The 20,710-nt window shown below is 35.3% G+C and overlaps 1 protein-coding gene and 1 non-coding gene across 6 annotated transcripts in view; both read right to left on the bottom strand.

Annotated features, from left to right (window-relative positions):
• Positions 1–20,710, bottom strand: part of FASTKD1 (FAST kinase domains 1) — a 39,028-nt gene that overhangs the window by 7,180 nt on the left and 11,138 nt on the right. For all 5 annotated transcript variants that reach the window (XM_019971185.2, XM_070803663.1, XM_019971189.2 and 2 more), the window contains 9 exons: positions 20,448–20,573; positions 18,065–18,463; positions 16,264–16,374; positions 15,383–15,514; positions 10,169–10,655; positions 8,644–8,758; positions 3,786–3,914; positions 2,957–3,088; positions 2,477–2,590 (listed from right to left, as the gene is read on the bottom strand). In XM_019971185.2, coding sequence (XP_019826744.2) covers positions 2,477–2,590; positions 2,957–3,088; positions 3,786–3,914; positions 8,644–8,758; positions 10,169–10,655; positions 15,383–15,514; positions 16,264–16,374; positions 18,065–18,463; positions 20,448–20,573 — 1,745 coding nt within the window. The remainder of the gene's footprint in view (positions 1–2,476; positions 2,591–2,956; positions 3,089–3,785; positions 3,915–8,643; positions 8,759–10,168; positions 10,656–15,382; positions 15,515–16,263; positions 16,375–18,064; positions 18,464–20,447; positions 20,574–20,710) is intronic.
• LOC139179290 (small nucleolar RNA U13) lies at positions 12,236–12,342 on the bottom strand. Its single transcript, XR_011563657.1, has one exon. It is a non-coding gene; the product is annotated as a small nucleolar RNA U13 (small nucleolar RNA).

The raw sequence follows: 20,710 nt of genomic DNA, 5'->3' as shown, positions 1-20,710 counted from the left end.
GAGGCACTGAAGCATCTTCAAGTTAATTATGAAACATGAAATATACTTTTCTCATTTTTAAGAGAATGAATTCTGGAGCTAGAATGCATAAGTCATTCTGGCTTTGCCATTTGTCAGCTATATAACCTTGGGCAAACAACAATGTCTCTGGGCCTCAGTTTCCTCATCTATAAAAAAGAGTATTTGCAAAACTTAAGGGGATATAATAAGCTTATTATATATAAAGCACTTAAGGGCTTGCCTGGTAGCTTAGTGGTAAAGAATCTGCCTGCCAATGCAGGAGACATTGGTTTGATCCCTGGTGTGGGAAGATCCCACATGCAACAGAGCAACTAAAGCCATGCACCACAATTACCAAGCCCATGTGTTCCTAGAGCCTGTGCTCACAACGAGAGAAGCCACTGCAATAAGAAGCGCACACACCGCAACTAGAGAGTAGTCACACTCACCACTGTTAGAGAAAAGCCCGTGCAGCAACAAAGACCCAGCACAGCCAAAAATAAATAAATAAAATTTTAAAATAAATAATGTCTAACATAATAATCAATATGTGAGTGTATTAATTACTATTGTTGTTATATGAAATTACAGCATTGTTTGAGAGATGCACATAGCAGCAAAAAACCTTAGTAAACTATAGCATACTCATTCAATGAAATATATACAGTTACTAAAAAGAATGTTGTGTATTTGTTGACATAGAAAAAATATTCACAATATATAAACAAAGTTGGGCTTCCCTGTGGCTCAGCTGGTAAAGAATCTGCCTGCAATGAAGGAGACCTGGGCTCGATCCCCGGGTTGGGAAGATCCCCTGGAGAAGGGAAAGGCTACCCACTCCAGTATTCTGACCTGGAGAATTCCACGGACTACTACTACAGTCCATGGGGTCACAGTCAGGCACGACTGAGCGACTTTCACTTTCACTTCACTTTTAAAGTCACATACTATAAAAAGTCATTTTGGTTTTAAAAAATCAGAATTTTTTAAGATACATATTGCTTGTACACATGAAAAAGTACTCCTTGTAAAATTTAGAAAGAAAACAAATGTCATTAAAAATGAAAAAAAAAAAAAAAGCCAAAAAGAGAAAAACAGACACCAGAAGCAAACAGTGGTTGTATCATGGGTGGTTTTCCTTTTTTAGGTTATCTGTCCCTTCTCTATAAGCATGTGTTATGTATCATATAAGTAAGTGTTTTCTTCCCAATCTTAGTACCATTGTACTAAGTGGTACTAAATGATAATCATACCATTGTATTAAACGGTACTAAATGGTAATCATACAATTGTGTTAATTATACCATATCTTCACAAATATTACCAATTAAATCTTATTTTTAATGACACATATATTTTCACATAAAAATAAGCTACTTGACAACATAAGGTATTAATACAAATATGAACTGGCAATACAATGGGCTTGGGACATAATAATCCCAGTTTCCTGTTCAGTTCAGTTCAGTCGCTCAGTCGTGTCTGACTCTTTGCGACCCCATGAATCGCAGCACGCCAGGCCTCCCTGTCCGTCCCCAACTCCCGGAGTCCACCCAAACCCATGTCCATTGTGTCGGTGATGCCATCCAACATTCTCATCCTCTGTCATCCCCTTCTCCTTCTGCCCTCAATCTTGCCCAGCATCAGGGTCTTTTCAAATGAGTCAGCTCTCTGCAACAGGTGGCCAAAGTATTGGAGTTCAGCTTTAGCATCAGTCCTTCCAACGAACACCCAGGACTGATCTCCTTCAGAATGGACTGGTTGGATCTCCTTGCAGTCTAAGGGACTCAAGAGTCTTCTCCAACACCACAGTTTAAAAGCATTAATTGTTCGGCGCTCAGCTTTCTTCACAGTCCAACTCTCACATCCATACATGACCACAGGAAAAACCATAGCCTTGACTAGATGGACCTTAGTTGGAAAAGTAATGTCTCTGCTTTTTAATATGCTATCTAGGCTGGTCATAACTTTCCTTCCAAGGAGTAAGCGTCTTTTAATTTCATGGCTGCAATCACCATCCGCAGTGATTCTGGAGCCCAGAAAAATAAAGTCAGCCACTGTTTCCACTGTTTCCCCATCTATTTGCCATAAAGTGATGAGACTGGATGCTATGATCTTAGTTTTCTGAATGTTGAGCTTTAAGCCAACTTTTTCACTCTCCTCCGTCACTTTCATCAAGGGGCTCTTTAGTTCTTCTTCACTTCCTGCCATTAAGGGTGGTGTCATCTGCATATATGAGGTTACTGGTATTTCTCCTGGCAGTCCTGATTCCAGCTTCTGCTTCCTCCAGCCCAGATCAAACCTATGCTCCCTACAAGTGGAAGCACAAAGTCCTAACCACTGGACTACCAGGGAATTCTCTGAAAATCTTCAAGATAATGAAATAACTTTTTTAAATTTTTAAAATTCCAGCTGATGAGATGATTCTATTTAGTCTGATTTTCTGAAAGTTGTTAATAACCTACCAAAGACTTACCTACTGTGTAGTAATAAGGTGTAAGAACGGAGGCTTTCACAAAATTGATTCCTCCCAGTACCTCTGCTAACATTTTATAAATCTGCTGTTGTGCTCCATTCATGCTGCCAAAATCTTCATGAAATAAAAACAGTTAGTTCACTTAAAATAATCAGTTTTTGAACGAAAATCATTCCACATCTACAAACTAAAAAATAAAGATTAATATTTCCAACAAGAGCCTTGCTGTACTAATAATACCATATGCAATGACATTAAATTCAATACAAGTTCTTTGGCTCTCTCCCAAAAGAGGTTTAGTGTCCTAAATATTAAGAAATTTTTATAACACAAATTTCATCTACAAAATGTTTCCATTAAACAAGTTATGGCACTCTTGGAATTCTGGTGTCATGATAGGTTCAACAATAAAAACCGTGCACTACCTAATAATGTGCTTTAGAATTAAACTTTACTTTCTGACCCAAAGAAAACTCAAACCTTTATTATAGTGTTGTTGACAGAAGCGGTCATGAAACCACGGAATCTGATATTCAGGACATTCCAAGCAGACTGCTCTATTTAATTCCATAAGACGAAATTGGATCTTCATATTTAGAGACGAATATATAACTGAAATTTAAAAAATACATTAATAGACTTTGAACTCAGCAAAGACAATTCATTTTTCACACTCATTTATCCCATTAATGACTGTAACTTTTATTTTCATATTATAAACTCATTTCATTTGTATATACATGTTCTATATTTTTAAATTATTACACTCAATGTGATCATTAGGACCAACATCTATGCTGTTCTCCCTAATTATGAATGTTAAAACCATATTTTTAAAAATACTGCCAAAGAATATTCATTGACCTAATATTCCACGTTTAGCAACTTATCCTAAGGAAACAAAGATGAGGACAATGTCAGATTCTATAAACAAAAAACAAACTAATGACATCAAAAAAAAAATGTAATGGCATGGAAAATCTTTCAAAATATAGTTCAATGATAAAAGGCAACAGACAAAAGTCAATATATATATAATTCAAATTTTGTCTTAAAACATATAGATATATCAACATATATATATGAAGTCAGGAGACATAAAAGAAACATTCTAAAATATTAAAAATGGCAGTTTCACTTGGTGGTAAGATTATGAATAATCTTTCATTTTCTATTTTATACTGTTCTATATTCTACAATAATAAAAAAAAATCAGTATGAACATTTAAATGCTTAAGTAGGTAGGCAGAGCTGAAACTTGGATTTAAATATAAGTGATAATGTATTAAATTAAATTGTTGATACATACGTTCAAGTTGAGAATCTAATCTAGCTAAGAATTTGATGTTAAAAATTGCCTTCAATAGGTCTTCGGGAAAATACTGAAGCGTGGCCAAAGAGTAACCAAGAAACACTAACACGAGAGGATCCAATACACCTAAAACAAAATTACAAAAAAAATTTTTAATGTACAGCTGCTTCACATACATGTAAATACATACTTTATTCAGTAAAACCAGGTTTTTAAAAAATGATACGAACACAGCCTTGACAAAATTAATCTATACTGTCACAAGTAAGGATGGTAGTAAAGTGGTTACCTTTGGGTGGGGGAAGAACAAAAACGAAAGCCAGGAAGGTTACCATGCTCTTGATAATATTCTATTTTTTTGATCTGGGTACTGATTTCTTACATGATTCAATTTCTATAAATCCACATATACTGTGTATATATGTGTGCGTATATATATATATAACTGATGTATGAACATGTCTTCATTATTATTATACTTCCAATAAAAGTCTTTAAATTGCCTTGAAAAGAGAAAGACTGGAAACAAAAGGTCATACTACCAAGGCATCAGCCACTGCAACCACCTACAACGGTGCACCCGGAGGGGAATTCAGGATGAAGAAAAACCGGACACTGGCCCTAGGTAGCTAAGATTCACATCAGAGGAAAAATTTCAGTGAGCCCAGACTCTTGTATTTTATCACACATAGAAAAGCACTAAAATCACTAACTTGAGATGTCTGTTTCTGTGATTAACAGTAACTTTTGATGTTCAAGTACACGTGTTTGTTTTTGGTTTTGTTTTTCAATAAAAACTCCTATATATAATGGGGAAAAAAAAAAGAAACAAAAGGTCAGTAAAGTATGTAAAAATAAGAAAGGCCACCATTCTCTATATACTGATAATATTGCTCAGACTGTGTGGAGAATCATTCTAAGCACTTTATAAATACTACCTCATTTAAAACCTCACTTTAGTGTATAACAGGAATGCTTATTATCTCCACTTTATAAACCAACTGTACTGAAGCACAGAGAAGTTTAATGATGTGCCTCAGCATGATTGACTAGTGGAGGGTGAGATTTAACTTAGGAGAGTCCATCTCTGGAGTCTGAACCACTGGGCTATGCTGCTTTCTAGGGCTCTCAGACCCCCAGGCTGAGGACAGACATGTATGAAGATCAGTCTCATCTAGTACCTCCTCCATGACCGGTCAGCCAGCACCACACTGTGTATCCCAGAGGACAAGGCTTGCAGTTATTTACCTGATTTGCTTTATCCAAGAGGAATTTCCTTTCTCTCTTTTTTTTAAATTTTTTATTGGAGTATAGTTCATTTACAATGTTGTGTTAGTTTCTGAGGTACAGCACAGGGATTGTTATATATATATATATTAAAAAAAGAGATTATATACATATATTCTCTTCTTTCATACCCTTTTCCATTATAGTTCATTACAATACACTGAATACAGTTCCCTGTGCTATATGGTAGGAATTTGTTTATATACTTTATATATAGTAGTTTTTATCCACTAATCCTAAATTCCTAATTTATCCCTCCCACCTCTTTCCCCTTTGGTAACCAACCGTAAGTTTGTTTTCTATGTCACGAGTCTGTTCCTGTTTTGTCAATATGTTCATTTGTATGATACTTTAGATTACCCATATAAGTGATATCACAGGTGATATTTGTCTTTGATATTGATATTTGTCTTTCTCTGCCAAAAGACATTTCTGATGAGAGGGAAGGGATCACCTAAAATGCACCTTTAGCAGCAAATGTTCTTACAAAGGACAAAAAAAAGATGTTAAATCTTCCAATTGTTTTCCTGAGGCTATTTAATAAAGCAAGATCAAGTCACAAACAAGGTTACGTGATGATCTACCAGCAAAACTGATCTGTCAAAACGAATGTTTCTTTAAAATAAAGAAAAGTATCATTCCATAAATTACTTAAAATTCTGCTTTAGGTCTCCAAGAATTTTGCAATCATTTTCACAGTAAAGTCTTCAAAAATCAAAGCTGTACTTCTCAGACTCTCATCTCTTATATCCCTTATTTGAAGAAAAACAAAAAAAAGAATGTATTTTCATTTCCCTCTGGTTGTTGACACACAACTGAACAACCAAGAAAGCATATGCAAAGTCTCATCTTTCAATTTCAAGTCTCATCTTGCTATACATAGTTCTATGACTAAAAGGGGAGTATATATGAATGCCACACATGCATACATCTGTACATGAATAAACACACACATGTCACAGTCGCACTTTACTTGTCTATTAAAGACACAAAAATAGGTCAGATACTATCTGGCACAAAGATCCTACAAAAAATATACCAATGTCCACGAACATCATACTGACATCATTAATATATTTATACTGTCTCACACAGCCTGACTAGAGGTCTATATGCCTAGAGAAACATACCATAAAATAGAGCCTAACATCTTATGCTGGACACAGAAGCTCTCAGTTAAGTATTTGTTGCTTGGATAACAGAATGACTATTTCTTACTCTCCAGGCACAGCAAAAAGTTCTGAGGAAAGCCAGTTTCTTCTCCTATCAACTTGGTCTCCCTCATTCCATTCCTGCCACACTGAATCTGCTGTTCCTAAAAAGAAACCAAGCATGTTCTCACCTCACGGCCCTTTGCACTTGCTTTTCTTTATCCTGGGATGCTCCTCTCCAACTCTGGGCATGGGTCACTCTCTCACTTCATTCAATCCATGGTCAATGACGTCTCCTTACTCCATCTGGCCCGCCTCACTATCCTCCACCCTCCACGCCTACCCTGCTCTAGTGCTCTTAGAGTCTTATCACCAGTGGACCTTATGAACTTGCTTATTATGTACACCAATTTCACCCCGCCAGAAAGTAAACTCAATGACAGTAAAGTCTATCTGGTTTTTACTCCCTCCTACATCTCCAGTGACTAACGACCACCTGACAGTAAGAACTTGGTGAATACTGACTGAAAGAGCAGTAACTACTGAGCCAGACATTTCACCTCTAAACTCTCACATTATCCTGACATGCAAGAAGAATGAGTCTGAGAAGAGAAGCCCCATAAAGCCTTTTTCTTTAAGGCCAAATAGAAACAAACATAATTCAGGACCAAAATAAATGAAAAGAAAAAAATAATTTCCTGTCTTTGCTGTCCTCACATACTGCTTCTGCTAAGGCCAGTAGTAGGAAGGAATATTTCTATTCCACTTTTTTTCTGGTACTAAAACACTATTTAGGCTTTTTAAAGAGACATAATAATCAGTCCCAAAGCAACAACCTTTCTGACAATTAATAAATATCTATAAAGGATCTTAAGAAATATTTGTTTTCTATTAAAAAAAAACAAAACTATTAAAATTGACAAAAACAATCACATGTTATATGTCTCCAGAAATGATAAAAATATCAGATATACAGCTCCACATACAAAACATTTTTTGCTGAAAATGTTCACTCTGAATCTAACCAAGCATCTACAACTAACTTCCAGTTTACTAGGGATACAGATGATGGAGGAGCAAGTTAAAAGAAAGCACTCAAACAAATCCAGAATGGGGCACAACCCATAATAAATGGCCAACCCCTTTTACAAAAAAAATATCAAGAGAAAAAAAGATAGGGAGAAAGTGATGTAGCCCAACATTAGTTTCTTTAAAAAATTTATCAAAGAAAATTTGGTGACAGTTGGGAAATTTTTATTATGGATTGAGTAGGCAGTAGCTTCCCAGTTGGCTTAGAAGGTAAAGAACCTGCCCACAATGCAGTAGACGCAGGAGACGCGGGTTTGATCTCTGGGTTGGGAAGATCCCCTGGAGAAGGGAATGGCTACCCACTCCAGTATTCTGGCCTGGAGAATTCCATGGACAGCAGGCTATGGGGTCACCAAGAGTTGGACATGGCTGAGTGACTAATACTAGGTAGTAAGTGGTACTTGTTCGTTTTCTTAAGTGTGATACTGGCATTGTGTTTGCCTAGGAGAATGTCCTTATAACCTGAAGTATTTAGGGCTGGCACTTCAAATGGTTCATCATATACACAGACAAACACACACACACACAAACACACAGAGCAAATCTGGCAAAATGTTAGAGAGATAACCTACTGGAATGAGTGAACCTTGACTGGATCCTGTGTCCAAAATAATCACTGTAAATAAAGTTTTTTGGGAATAATGAGGGAGACTTAAAAATAGATTGTATACTACATATTGTTGTTGTTTAGTCTCTAAGTCATGTCTGACTCTTTTGCAACCCTATAGATAGTAGCCCTCCAGGCTCCTCTGTCCATGGGATTTCCCAGGCAAGAATATTGGGGTAGATTGCCATTTCCTTCTCCAGAGGATCTTCCAATCCAAGGATCTTCCAACCCTGTCTCCTGCATTGCAGGCAGATTCTTTACTGACTGAGCTACCAGGGAAGCCGTATATTATATATCAGGGACAACTAATTTTCTCTATGTGATAACAGTATTGTGGTGACTTAGGAGATCATTATTCTTAGGAGGTCTAAGCAATTAAGCAATTAGATGTAAAGATTCACATTGCCTACAACTTACTTTGAAATGGCATAGAAAAAATGAGAGCAAGAGAAACAATAAAGCAAATATGATAAAATGTGAACAATTACTGAATCTACCTAGTGAGTTCATAAGTGCTACTTGTTCAATTCTCTACTTTCTAATGCAAGCTTGACATTTATCATAATAAAAAAGTTTTAAAAAATGGATCCAAAACATTTTTTTGAAGGTATAAAACTCATGGATATTTTTGTTATCCTTTAAAAGAGCGGTATGTCTTAAGAGTAGTAGCAACAGTATTCTCCAACCTCCTCATCCAGGTAGTACTAAACAATATACCTACTTAAGTAAGAATTAAGGTGTTGAATGCAAGTTCCAAAAAATTCATCCCTTTGAGGTGGATCATAGTTCAGGGTGCTGAATGGAAGAATAATAGCAAGAATTGCAAAAGGATGAATCTGTAAAAAATAGAACAAAAAAATTACTGTTTAAAAAACCTCAGCAAAACAAAACAAAATTTAGCCTAATTATTATCCTAAGTAGAACTCTTTATCAAACAAGCCTATAGTTAAATGAACATGCCCACAGTTAAATGACACATGTATCACTGTTAATAAGTTCTCTACCTGGCTATAATCTATTTAATTCCATCACTAATCTCTAGTAACTCTAAATATTAATGTAGAAAAAAATAAATCAGATAAGTTACAAATTGATTTTATAAGTATAAAATTCTGTTCCAGAATTCCTTAGTCATTGAAATGACAAAAAGATAGTATCACTAATTTCCATGATATAAGTGCATTTTATAGACTCATCATATAATAAGAAAGCTTCCTAATTTATAATAATAATCAGACTTCATTTTTCTTTCATTCTTTTTTTTAAGTTCATTCATCCAATACTTAATAAACAGCAGGCACTATGCTAGGCAAAAAGATAGACTTTTATTTTTACTTATTAGAAACACTGTCTTCTAAGTAAAAACATATTCTGATATATATAATTGATTTTCTCATATAGTTCAAAAAGCATCACTAGGGCTTCCCTGGTGGCTCAGCGGTAAAGAATTCGTCTGCCAAAGCAGGAGACACGGGTTCCATCCCTGGCCTGGGAAGATCCCACATGCCATGGGAAAACTAAGCCCATGTGCCACAACTACTGAGCCTGTGCTCCAGAGCTTGGGCTCCAAGCAACAAGAGAAGCCACTGCAATGAGAAGCCCATACCTCGCAACTAGAGAGTAGTCCCTAACTAGAGAAAAGCCCATGGAGCAACTAAGACCCAGCACAGCCAAAAATAAATAAATTAACTAAATAAAAAACAAACAAACAGCATTTTACAAGTTCCAGAAATAAAACTGTAAGAAGACACACAGTGACAATTCAATTATTCTAGACTCTGATGCTGGGAGGGAGTCGGGGCAGGAGGAGAAGGGGATGACAGAGGATGAGATGGCTGGATGGCAACACTGACTTGATGGACATGAGTCTGAGTGAACTCTGGGAGTTGGTGATGGACAGGGAGGTCTGGCGTGCTGCGACTCATGGGGTTGCAAAGAGTTGGACATGACTGAGTGACTGAACTGAACTGAACTGAAAGTCAGTGAAGACCTACAATTTTCTCAATTTTCACATTTATCTTACTCTTTTGAATAGTTTTAAATAGTAAAAGTATCATAGGATTATAGAAAATAAGAAAAAGAAAGCAAAAATCATACATCTCCATTATCCTAACACAACTATTATTATTTACCAGAAACTAGAGCTTAATTTTTAAACTTCAAATTCCAATCAAGTTCTTCAAGCACTTATTATAAACATTTATGGTTCTAGAAGTAGACAATAATATGCAACATTTCAATTTCACCTTTTCAATCTGTTGAAGGACCACTGAGGCTATCTTATCAAGTAGTGAAGTACTGAGGTAGTTGGTTCTAGAAATGAAAGATGCAATCCCTGCAACATTGATGTAATTCATTTCATCCATCAGACGCTGTAAGGTAACAACTGTTTCTTCAAGAAGTGAATCAGCAAACCAGTCTCCTTTTAAAGATTTAACTTCTTCCCATAACAGATTCAAACTTTTACATTCTTGTAGTCTCTGATGACCATAGTGATCTAATTTTTGAAGTACTTTCAACTGTTTCGCAGGAATATTATTCAGATACACGTGATCATACTGAATACATCTTAAAACAGATGTTGCAAAAATATTCAGGTCATATAGGTCACACTGTGGCAAAACTGCTTCAATCTGAGACATCCTCACTTCGTCCAGGTGAGCAGAAGGAAGCATCGAAAGAGCATAGACCAGGATGGAAATCTCACTAGGTATGACACTGACTTTCAAATAACTACAAAGAAAGAAGGAAAAATAAAAAGAACAGAATGAATCTATCAGCAACAAAACTTAGTTGTAAGAATTAAAACGTGAATATATAATTATTATTACACTTAATAGGTGTGACAGTTTTAAAATATAATTTGAAAAGGGTTAGGGGCTTCCCTGGTGCTCAGTGGTAAAGAATCCGCCTGCCAATGAAGGACATGAGTTCGATCCCTAGTCCAGAAGATCCCACATGCCTGGATCAACTAAGCCTGCATGCTACGACTACTGACCCTGTGCTCTAGAGCCTGGGAGCCTCAACTGCTGAGCCTACATGCCGCAAATACGAAAGCCCTTGCACCCTTAAAGCCCATGCTCCACAAGAGAAGCCACAGCAATGAGAAGCCCAGGTACCACAACTAGAGTAGCCCCTGCTTGCCACAACTAGAGAAAAGCCTGCACAGCAACAAAGACCCAGAACAGCTAAAACTAAATGAAAATAAAATCAATAAAAAGGGTTAGATAAATTCAAAGATGACAAGTTTTATAAAGGCTTACTAAGGGAAGCCTTAAGATGTTCTAAAGCATATCCTCATTTTTTTATGCAAAAATAAAACCATAGTCCCTGACAAACAAAAGGTCAACATTAGAAAAATGTCTGCAGGGTTGTTGCGAGAGACAGAATTTGGACTGAATTTCTGGATATGACCTGTCAGAAGCTGGTATGATCTAGAACAGGCAAAGAGTAACCACTCAATAACAGTGATCCCCTTCTTCTGCAACATAAGAAGCCCAACCTTAAAAAAAAAAACAGACAAAAAAGACAAACACAGAGCATACAGTCCCTTCTCTTCTCCTTTCCCAAATCCCTATGCTTAGACACCCACCACCAGGACAGCAGTTGTTAAAATACAAATTAAAAACTGGGAGCTTTTAAACCATCTTTTAAGTTTAGAAGTACTGGAAGAGATAATCAAATATAAATTAAAAGAAAACAGATTTACTTTTAAACATATTAAGTTAGCATATTAAAATAATGATGATATTCAAGGCTAGCAAGGGTATATTGATGCAGATTTTCTCATTCACTAATAGTAAATTTAAAAAGTTGGTGCAACCTTTTTGGAAAGTAATTTAGCAGTATAGCTTAAGAACTTTAAAAGTAATTACATCATTTGACATGATCAATCTTTGTCTAGTAAACTAGCCTAAGAAAATAATCTAAAATGAAGGCAAAGATTTTATGTTACGTTATTCATCACATTTTTTTATGTGGCTAAAATTTGAAAACAGTCTACATACCCAGGAAGGGGGATAGTTAAGGTAATTATGATACAGTCATATAATGGGCAATATCCAATCACTAAAAATATTTACAAATAGCTTTAAATGATGTAGGAAAATGCCGTTAATGTTAAGCATGTGGGAGGAGGAACACAAAACTGTACGTTCCTGATTCTCAGCTATGAAAAAAACATATAGATGATATATACCACAAGCAAATAAACCAACCAAATAAACCAAACTGTTCACCATAAATGAAAGGGCTTACAAATGATTATTTTCTTCTTTATACTTTTTTCTGTTTTCAAAATGATTTTTTTTTCACATGAGATGGGTCCCGTGTTGACCTCATAACAGATATGAGGGAAGCACATCTCACACAATAGTGTGAACACCCAATTACTATGCTTATGAACTACAATCAAAATGATTTTCACTTAATATCTGGCCCACTGCCTGACACAAAGTAGGTACTCAATAAGTACTAAATAAGTATTTTATTCTTATAACCACAAAAAATTAATATGCTATTTTATATAAAGAAAAGAAAGACCTAAAGAGTTGCATTTGTTTACAGAATTGACCCAGGGGGTAGGAACTCTCATTATTTGCCAATCTTGTGATACTAATCTGAAAATAAACCTCCAAGAGACACAAACATGCCAGACTCCACCTGATGCTTTCCTTATGGTGTTCCCTAAAATTCCAAAACTTACAACAGATGCAATTGCGTTTATTTACATTCTACCACAAATCTACCAGCATGGCTAAAATAAAAATGTACCAAGAGTTGGTGAAGATCTCAAGAAACAGGAATGCTCACATTTTGCTAGTGGTAAATAAACTGGTACAGTCACTTTAGAAAACTATTTAGAGTTCCCTGGTGGATTAGTGATTAGGATTCCGGGTTTCACTGCTGTAGCCCGGGTGCAATCCCTAGTTGGGAAACTGTTAAAGAAAAAGAGACAAAAGAGAAAACTATTGAGCAGGATCTGCTGAAGGTGAACATATAGTAACATATGTATAATCAAGAATCACACTCCTCAGTAAATACCCACGGAGATGTACACATATGTTCACTAAGAGATACGAATGAGGTTGTTCACCACAGCAGCATTTATAATAGCCAAAACTGGAAATAAATCAAATATCAACATTAAAATAGACTTAAAAAAACCTGTTACGTTCTTACAAGACTATATAGCAAACACATGGGTAAATCTCATAAATAAAATGTTAAACAAAAGAAGCAAGGCACTAAACAGGCAAAACTAGTCCATGCAGTTAGAAGCAGGGACAACAGTTAGCCTGGGGAAGGGGGTAGGTAGGGGTAAAGAGGAGGGAGTAGGGTCATGAGGAGGGGATATGTCTATTTTATGTAGATAGTTCAATATATCATCTTTTTTTTTTTTTAAAGAACACATTATTCCAGTACATGAATTCCCTGGGTTCCCCAGATAGTTTCAGGAGATACTCACACAAACATTTATGTGAACTACTTTAACTAGATTGTATTCCTTCGCACCAACCTGCTCTGAAGCGGGGGAAGGGTTACATTTAAAATAGAGGTACATACAGAGGTATGTCGGAGTAGGCAATGGCACCCCACTCCAGTACTCTTGCCTGGAAAATCCCATGGACGGAGGACCCTGGTGGCCCGCAGTCCATGGGGTAGCTAAGAATCAGACACGACTGAGCGACTTCACTTTCACTTTTCATTTTCATGCATTGGAGAAGGAAATGGCAACCCACTCCAGTGTTCTTGCCTGGAGAGTCCCAGGGACAGGGGAGCCTGGTGGGCTGCCGTCTATGGGGTCGCACAGAGTCGGACATGACTGAAGTGACTTAGCAGCAGCAGTAGCAGCACAGAGGTATGTAAGGGCTCTTGCTATGCGGAATTACTAAACTTCAACACCGCCATATCTGCTTCAAATTTTTTAATAAAGTAAACAAAACATTACCGGTAAAGTGAAATCTCCTGTGATGCTCCCACTCCTGTCTTACTTTTCTGTTAGCATACCTGTAGGCCAATAGTATTGTATAATTTACTATTTTAAGAAACACTGTACTGACCAAATAAATCATGTCTCTGGGCCAGTTTATGATACCTAATTTAGAGCATAATTATGTTAAATTCTTAATTCAGAGGCTATATGAAAGTGGATGTTATTAATAAATATGGAGTGAAGAAACAATCCTGTATTTAATCACCTTGATAAGAAACCTATTTAAGAAAACAGTGAACCTTCTTGTAACATATCTAATATGCTAAATTCTCACCTGATAAAGTGCTACCTCTTATTCCTCAGTTCAAATCCTTAACCATAATAGCATATCATTTTATTACAGCAAAAATCATTTTCAATTATATATCAGTCTTGATTACAGCATAAAGTCACATGCCTGGTCTTTCAAAAATCACAGTAAGAAATCAAACTAGTATGGGAAAAACAGAGGGGGAAAAAGATTAATCTGGTTTTAACTTCATTCAAGTCATTATTTTGATCTTTAAAGTCAAAATTTTTAATTGGAACACTCCATCTTAAAGTAAAATAAAAATCAATGGAAAACTGAATAACTTCTTTGTTGAAACAGGAATGCTATATTCATAGAAATGCAAAAATTTTTTAATTATAAAAGGGAAATCATACGAAAATACTTTACTAATATTGCCACCACATATTTTCGTTTTAAAATTTTAAATTTTAATATGCCTTCGACCTCCTGGGTAGCTCAATGATAGAGAGTCCACCTGCCAATGCAGGAGACACAGGTCAGATTCCCGATCCAGGAAGATCCCACATGCTATGGAGCAACTTGAGCCCATGCGCCACAACTACTGAACCTGTGCTCTAGAGCCCAAGAGCCGCAACTACTGAGCCCACACGCCACAGCTACTGAAGTCTGTGAGTCTAGAACCTGTGCTCAGCAACAAGAGAAGCCATCGCAATGAAGCCCGTGCCCCACAACTAGAGTAGCCCCATTCACTTCAATTAGAGAAAAGCCCAGGCAGCAATGAAGACCCAACACAGCCAAAAATAAATACATAAATTTTAAAATAAATTAATTACATTTTAATTATTCCTTAAAACAGGTAAGTAAGCAGACTAAAAACCTACAAATGTGAGTACTCCTAAATGGAGCTTTGCCTTCTTCAGCAGCTCTAATCTTTTCATGGATGGTCATTCCATTCCTGCAGGGAAGGAGAATGGCTTGGTTTTATGTGTTCACGCCCTAGAGCTCTCATCACCCCACTGACCTCACTTCCATTTGAAAATATATCAAGCACAAGCACTGGCAGAATGGCAAGGCAGCAAGATAAGCGTCTTCATAACTTTAATAATAATCTACCCATTTCTGTTTTCAAAAGTTCCAACAACTTTTATATAACTAAACTAAACTTGTACATAACTAAACAAAACAGGCTAGATTATACAATGAAAGACTTAAACACATCTATTTTAATCTTACCTAAGCAGTAATTCTCTGAGTTTCACAAAAAGCTCTTTACTTTGAAAATGTAGAAAAATCAACGCTTGAGTTATTCTCAACAACTCTACTGGTTTATAGTTATCCAAATGTTTATGCAGAATTGAAGTAATCCTAAAAAGAATGATAAAACATGTATTATAACCAGTTCACTCATGTACTATTATTAAACTTTTACTGAGGAGCTGTTTCATGCTAGACATGCTCTATGCTAAAGAAATAGCAATGAATGACCCAAGGTTTTCTGTTCTTGAAGAACTGTCTCAAGATGATGACACAAATGTAAAATGATTTTTCTTCCTTAAATCCAGGATGGTCCTCTAATGGAGATGCTTAAAAGCAATGAAAAATGCAAACAGTCAATAAATTGGAGGAACTAGGGCAGTAGGAATATTTTTTAAAAGAATATATAATACACAATGAAATAATAAATATACACAGTCTGAACCACATGTTTGTTTTTTCTTAAATCTCAAGTTTAAAAAGCCAATACGTTGCAGTATGATTTCAAGGTAACAACTATAATATGAAACAATTCAAGTTCATGTAGATAGATGTTAACCGTTCTGCAGAAACTGTCCTTTTAAAAAGTCACTTGTGCTTTATGCTCTTCACTTTCCTAGATTATGATCCTCTGCCCGAGAATAAAAATAGCAGCAAATGAAATGAAAGATGTTGTAAACAATTAAAAACCTGTTCTGAAAAATTATTTAGAAAATAAACAATGACTTAAATGTTAATTCCTTATTTCTTCAAAACCAAGATTATAGGGAAAAAATTTTTTTTTCTCAAAAAAAAAAAAAAAAAAAAGCAACTTATGAATGTCAACTAAACTTAACACCAAAAATTTCAGGGAAGTATACTTTTTAATCAGACGTAAATTTCTGCTTTCCATCTCTTCCATTGCTCCCATCACTGCCAGGGCCTGCTGGCCAGTCAGCTCCTCTGACATCAATAATATAGTTGATTTAAGTCTAGAAGGAAAGAAAAATATGTTAGAAAATTAATGACTAGTTTATTAAATTTTTATAAATAACAGTTCTTAGGCAATAAATAGAAATGATATAAACAAAAACTAAATTTAAAAAATACATTAAATATATAATTCTAATTTTCTCCCCACCTAATTGGGGATAACACAAAATATTATTAAATAAAGAAAAATGTATTTTCTTCAAAGAAACTAAGGCCTCAGCATAATCTTAAACTGTCTCTTAAAAAATATAAGTAACATGTTTTTAATTAATGATTTTCAAATAAAGTATGGTTTCATTGGCTATAAAATACAATAATTCAATGAAATTATTCAGTAGGAGAGAGCTATAGAACAAACAATTGATATTTCAATACTGTCCCAATTTTTTAAAACTTAGGAAGATCTGACCAGGAAGTCACCATACCTACATATTAATAGAAACCTTAACACTAAGTACTTCTTATAACACTATAAACTGAATATTTACAAAGATGGTCCATTTTGAAATCATCCAAAGTAGTGCAGTGATAAGTATATAAGTGTCTCTTAGAATAATTTAGAAGGCTAGTCCAAAATATGAAATTTGAAGAAAGCCTGGCAAACTAATTCTCTATTCATCCTGGATAGTCCCACACCATCCTTTTCACTAACCTTATCAAGTATTTCAAACCCAGCTTCTTCCCATAGCTTTTCTGCAACCATTTTAATCCACATTTTTCTCTCACTTTTCTGTCTGCCCACAGCAATTACTATCTATATCTATTTTTTAGTATACTCATAAACTATATTGACGTTGTCATGGTATTTACATATTTCTATCCTTCCAAGTGGAATAAAAATTTCCTGAAGTCAGAGACTCAAAAATTTGTACTACCCTGGCATAAGAGATTTTAACAGTACTTGGTGACAAGAAAAAACTTCCAATAAAAGTTTTTTTAATAATCATCTTATTTCCATCTTGATCCAGTCTCCTAAAATGTACCCTTAAATTTCTTCATGTAATTTAGAAGACTCCCAAAAACTCTCTATGAAGTCTTTGCTAACAGAAACAAGGACAGCTACATATACCCAATATGCAATTCCTGGAACCCCTGCTTAACTGAATCTACTAATCACACTTAATCTGTCTGCTCATACCTAGTAATCGTATATTAATTTAATATTTGCTCGTCTTTACAGGGGCTTCCTTGGTAGCTCAGTGGTAAAAAATCCACCCGCCAATGCAGGAGACACAGGTTGAATCCCTGGGTCAGAAAGATCCCCTGGAGAAAGAAATGGCAACCCACTCCAGTATTCTTGCTGGGGAAATCCCATGGACAGAGAAGCCTGGGGGGCTACAGACCATGGGGTCACAAAAGAGTGGGACACTACTTAGTAACTAAACCACCACAACCACCAAAGCCAGTCACGTGGCCTAAGAAGGGAGAAGAATAGCACTGATACGATGTTCTCCTTCATCAGTGCTAAGTTGACCCCCAGAGGATTACTGGCCCCCATTCAAAACACCTTAGGATACTGAGTTTGAGATATAAGTTAGAATAACCAGAGAAAGATCAAGGAGCAGAGTACTCAACTCCCTTCTACTTTTGAGTGGAGTGACTTTTCTGACTTCTAGAAATGCAAGATCTATGCCTGAAGACTCCATATATTCTCAACAGGAAAAGTAAAGCGCTTTTAGCTGAACTTACTGTTTCTTTTCTTCAGGTCCTGCCATGGGTCCCAATGCTACAAACAATTTTACACAGCTAGCAGGGTGGTCAAACAGAGGAATCATTTCTGTTAGCCTCTTCTTAGTCATTAAAATAAATTCAAAACTATGAAACTGTAGAGAGTAGTATAGACTAAGTATTTTACTGATGGAGTCCAAATCAAGATGGTTCATATTGCTCAAAAATACTTTATTACACCTTTCTAATAGTGGGTAATATCTATATTTAATATTTCGAAGAAATTGTACTATTCTTCTTGCAGTGTTGACCTGGGAAGAATCCATAGTGTCAAAAAGTAATTCTGCTTTGTTCACTAATTTCTCTTGAAAACGCCGTGATATTAAAGAAGATATGCTGACCATCAAAACAGACAAGGACCTGAAAGAGGAAGAAGATGCAAAAGGTTTACATTATCTAAGAATAATGAAAAATTCTAAGACTAAATGCTTAGAAACAGAAAGGAATTGATAAAAATACTACAGGCTTTATACAACAAAATTTTTCTTTTAAATACTAGTGGAACTTGAATTCTGATCTCCTAGTAATCAAAAGCCTGTAGACAAAAAAAGGATTGAATAATAATTTTTGTTGAATGTGTATAATATCTTGTTCTATAGATAAATACTTTGAAGGGAAATATTTTAATGAAGTTTACTCAGAAATCACTCTGTGCCAACAGCCAATTGAATGCAACACAGAAGGTCTCATTCTATATTTTCAGAAGTAGACTTTGCTTTATTACTCCTTCCTCTGTATTTATAATCTACCAGTAAAAATATTGGCAAAATATTTCTCACTAATAAATGATTTCATATTGTTAATGTTTTATGCTATATTGATATTGATATATAACAGTAGGGCAATATTGAATATGAATATGTTCAATAAACATATTTCTTCACTCAATAAACACTTTTAAGAAACATAAATCAATCTTCTGGCACTGTGGAAGACACCAAAATTACGAAGGTGAGATCTCTCCTTTCAAAAGGAGACAGTTCTTACATGATACAAAAATCACAAAACTCTACATACAAGAATACACCTAATAATGAATAAGGAATGTAAAATGTAAAAGGTATGATGTAACAAACATGTGGGGATGATAATTAGAAAACATCTACAAAAAAGACATGAAAATGTGAATCTAATACTATCTCAACCATTCCACTATCTCAATTAGTGGAACTATTTGAGGTTTTTTGTTTCAAAATTTCTTCACTCTTTCCAATAAAACAAATTATTTTTTAAAAACTCAGTTGTATAATACTACAGCTTCTCTAATCCAAATGTTTAATGTTAACATCAATTAACGTAAATTAGTAACCTAGTGCTGCTATTTAAACTTGGATGTGATTTTTTAAATTGTATTTATAATCACAATTTGGAGTGGGGAAGTACCCAAAGATTTCATTAGATTCTCAAATGGGTCTATAAGAATTTTTTAAAGTTAAAAAAATTTACAGTGATTTTTATTATCTCTGCTTTTATGAGCTACTTTCATGTGTATGTGAAAATATATATAAAGTAAAATTCACCATTTTAAACACTTTTAAGTATACAGTTCAGTGTTGTTAAGTACATTCACATTGCTGTACAACCATCACCATCATCCACTGCAGGGCTTCTTCATCTTCTCAAACTAAAACTTCTTGACTGTTAATAGTAGCTCCCCATTCTCCCCTCCTTCAACAGCCGGCAACTACCATTCTACTTTGTTTCTATGAATTTGACTACTCGAGGTACCTCATATGAAGGGGATTCATACAGTATCTGTCCTTCTGTGTCTGGCTTATTTCACTTGGCATAATGTCTTCAGGGTTTATACATGTTGTAGGACATATCAGGATTTCCTTCCTTTTTTAAGGTTGAATGATACTCCATTGTGGGTATATACAAAATTTTGATTGTCCATTCATTTGCTGATGGACATTTAGGTTGTTTCCTCCCTTCAGCTAATGTGACTAATGTTACTATGAACACTGATGTAGGCTACAAACCAAACTATGCCCTCTCCCCACAAATATATACGTTAAAGCCCCACTGGCAATGTGACTATATTTAGAGATAGGGAGGTAACTTAAGGTTAAATGAGGTTGTAAAGATGGCCAGAAACATGTCAGCTTGCAAGTAAGGAAAAATCACAGAGCTCAACAACGTTGTGTCATAGTTTACATATTTTATGTCTAATTCCCATAGCAACATTGCACAGTAGATACTACTTACTATTCCTGTTTTGTAGGTGAGGACCGTGAACTTGCAAGAGAATAGTCACATAGTTAGGAACTAGCAAGTCTAAGTGTGTGTGCACTCAAAGCCCAGACTCTTTCCACCACGACACAAAGCCCCTAAATAAACTTACCTTAAGTCCTGTGTGTTTTCCAAGTTCCTATTTACGATATCAGCTATTTTTCCCATTAATGGACTATAATATAAATGTTGATCTGCCAGGCAAGAGGAAAATTTTGACAGCACACTGATATCAAACCTATTAAGGGAAATACACAAAGAGGATCCTTACTATTTATTTTCACTTTTAAAACATAATACACAGTTATAAAATAGCCAAAAATAAAAAAACTAATATATTACTAACATAAAATGAATTTTCTAAAATGTTGATTA

Source organism: Bos indicus, chromosome 2 (genome assembly GCF_029378745.1).
Source record: "Bos indicus isolate NIAB-ARS_2022 breed Sahiwal x Tharparkar chromosome 2, NIAB-ARS_B.indTharparkar_mat_pri_1.0, whole genome shotgun sequence".
Lineage (NCBI taxonomy): Eukaryota > Metazoa > Chordata > Mammalia > Artiodactyla > Bovidae > Bos > Bos indicus.
The sequence above is the reverse complement of the archived record's forward strand: the minus strand, read 5'-3'. Positions and strand labels throughout refer to the sequence as shown.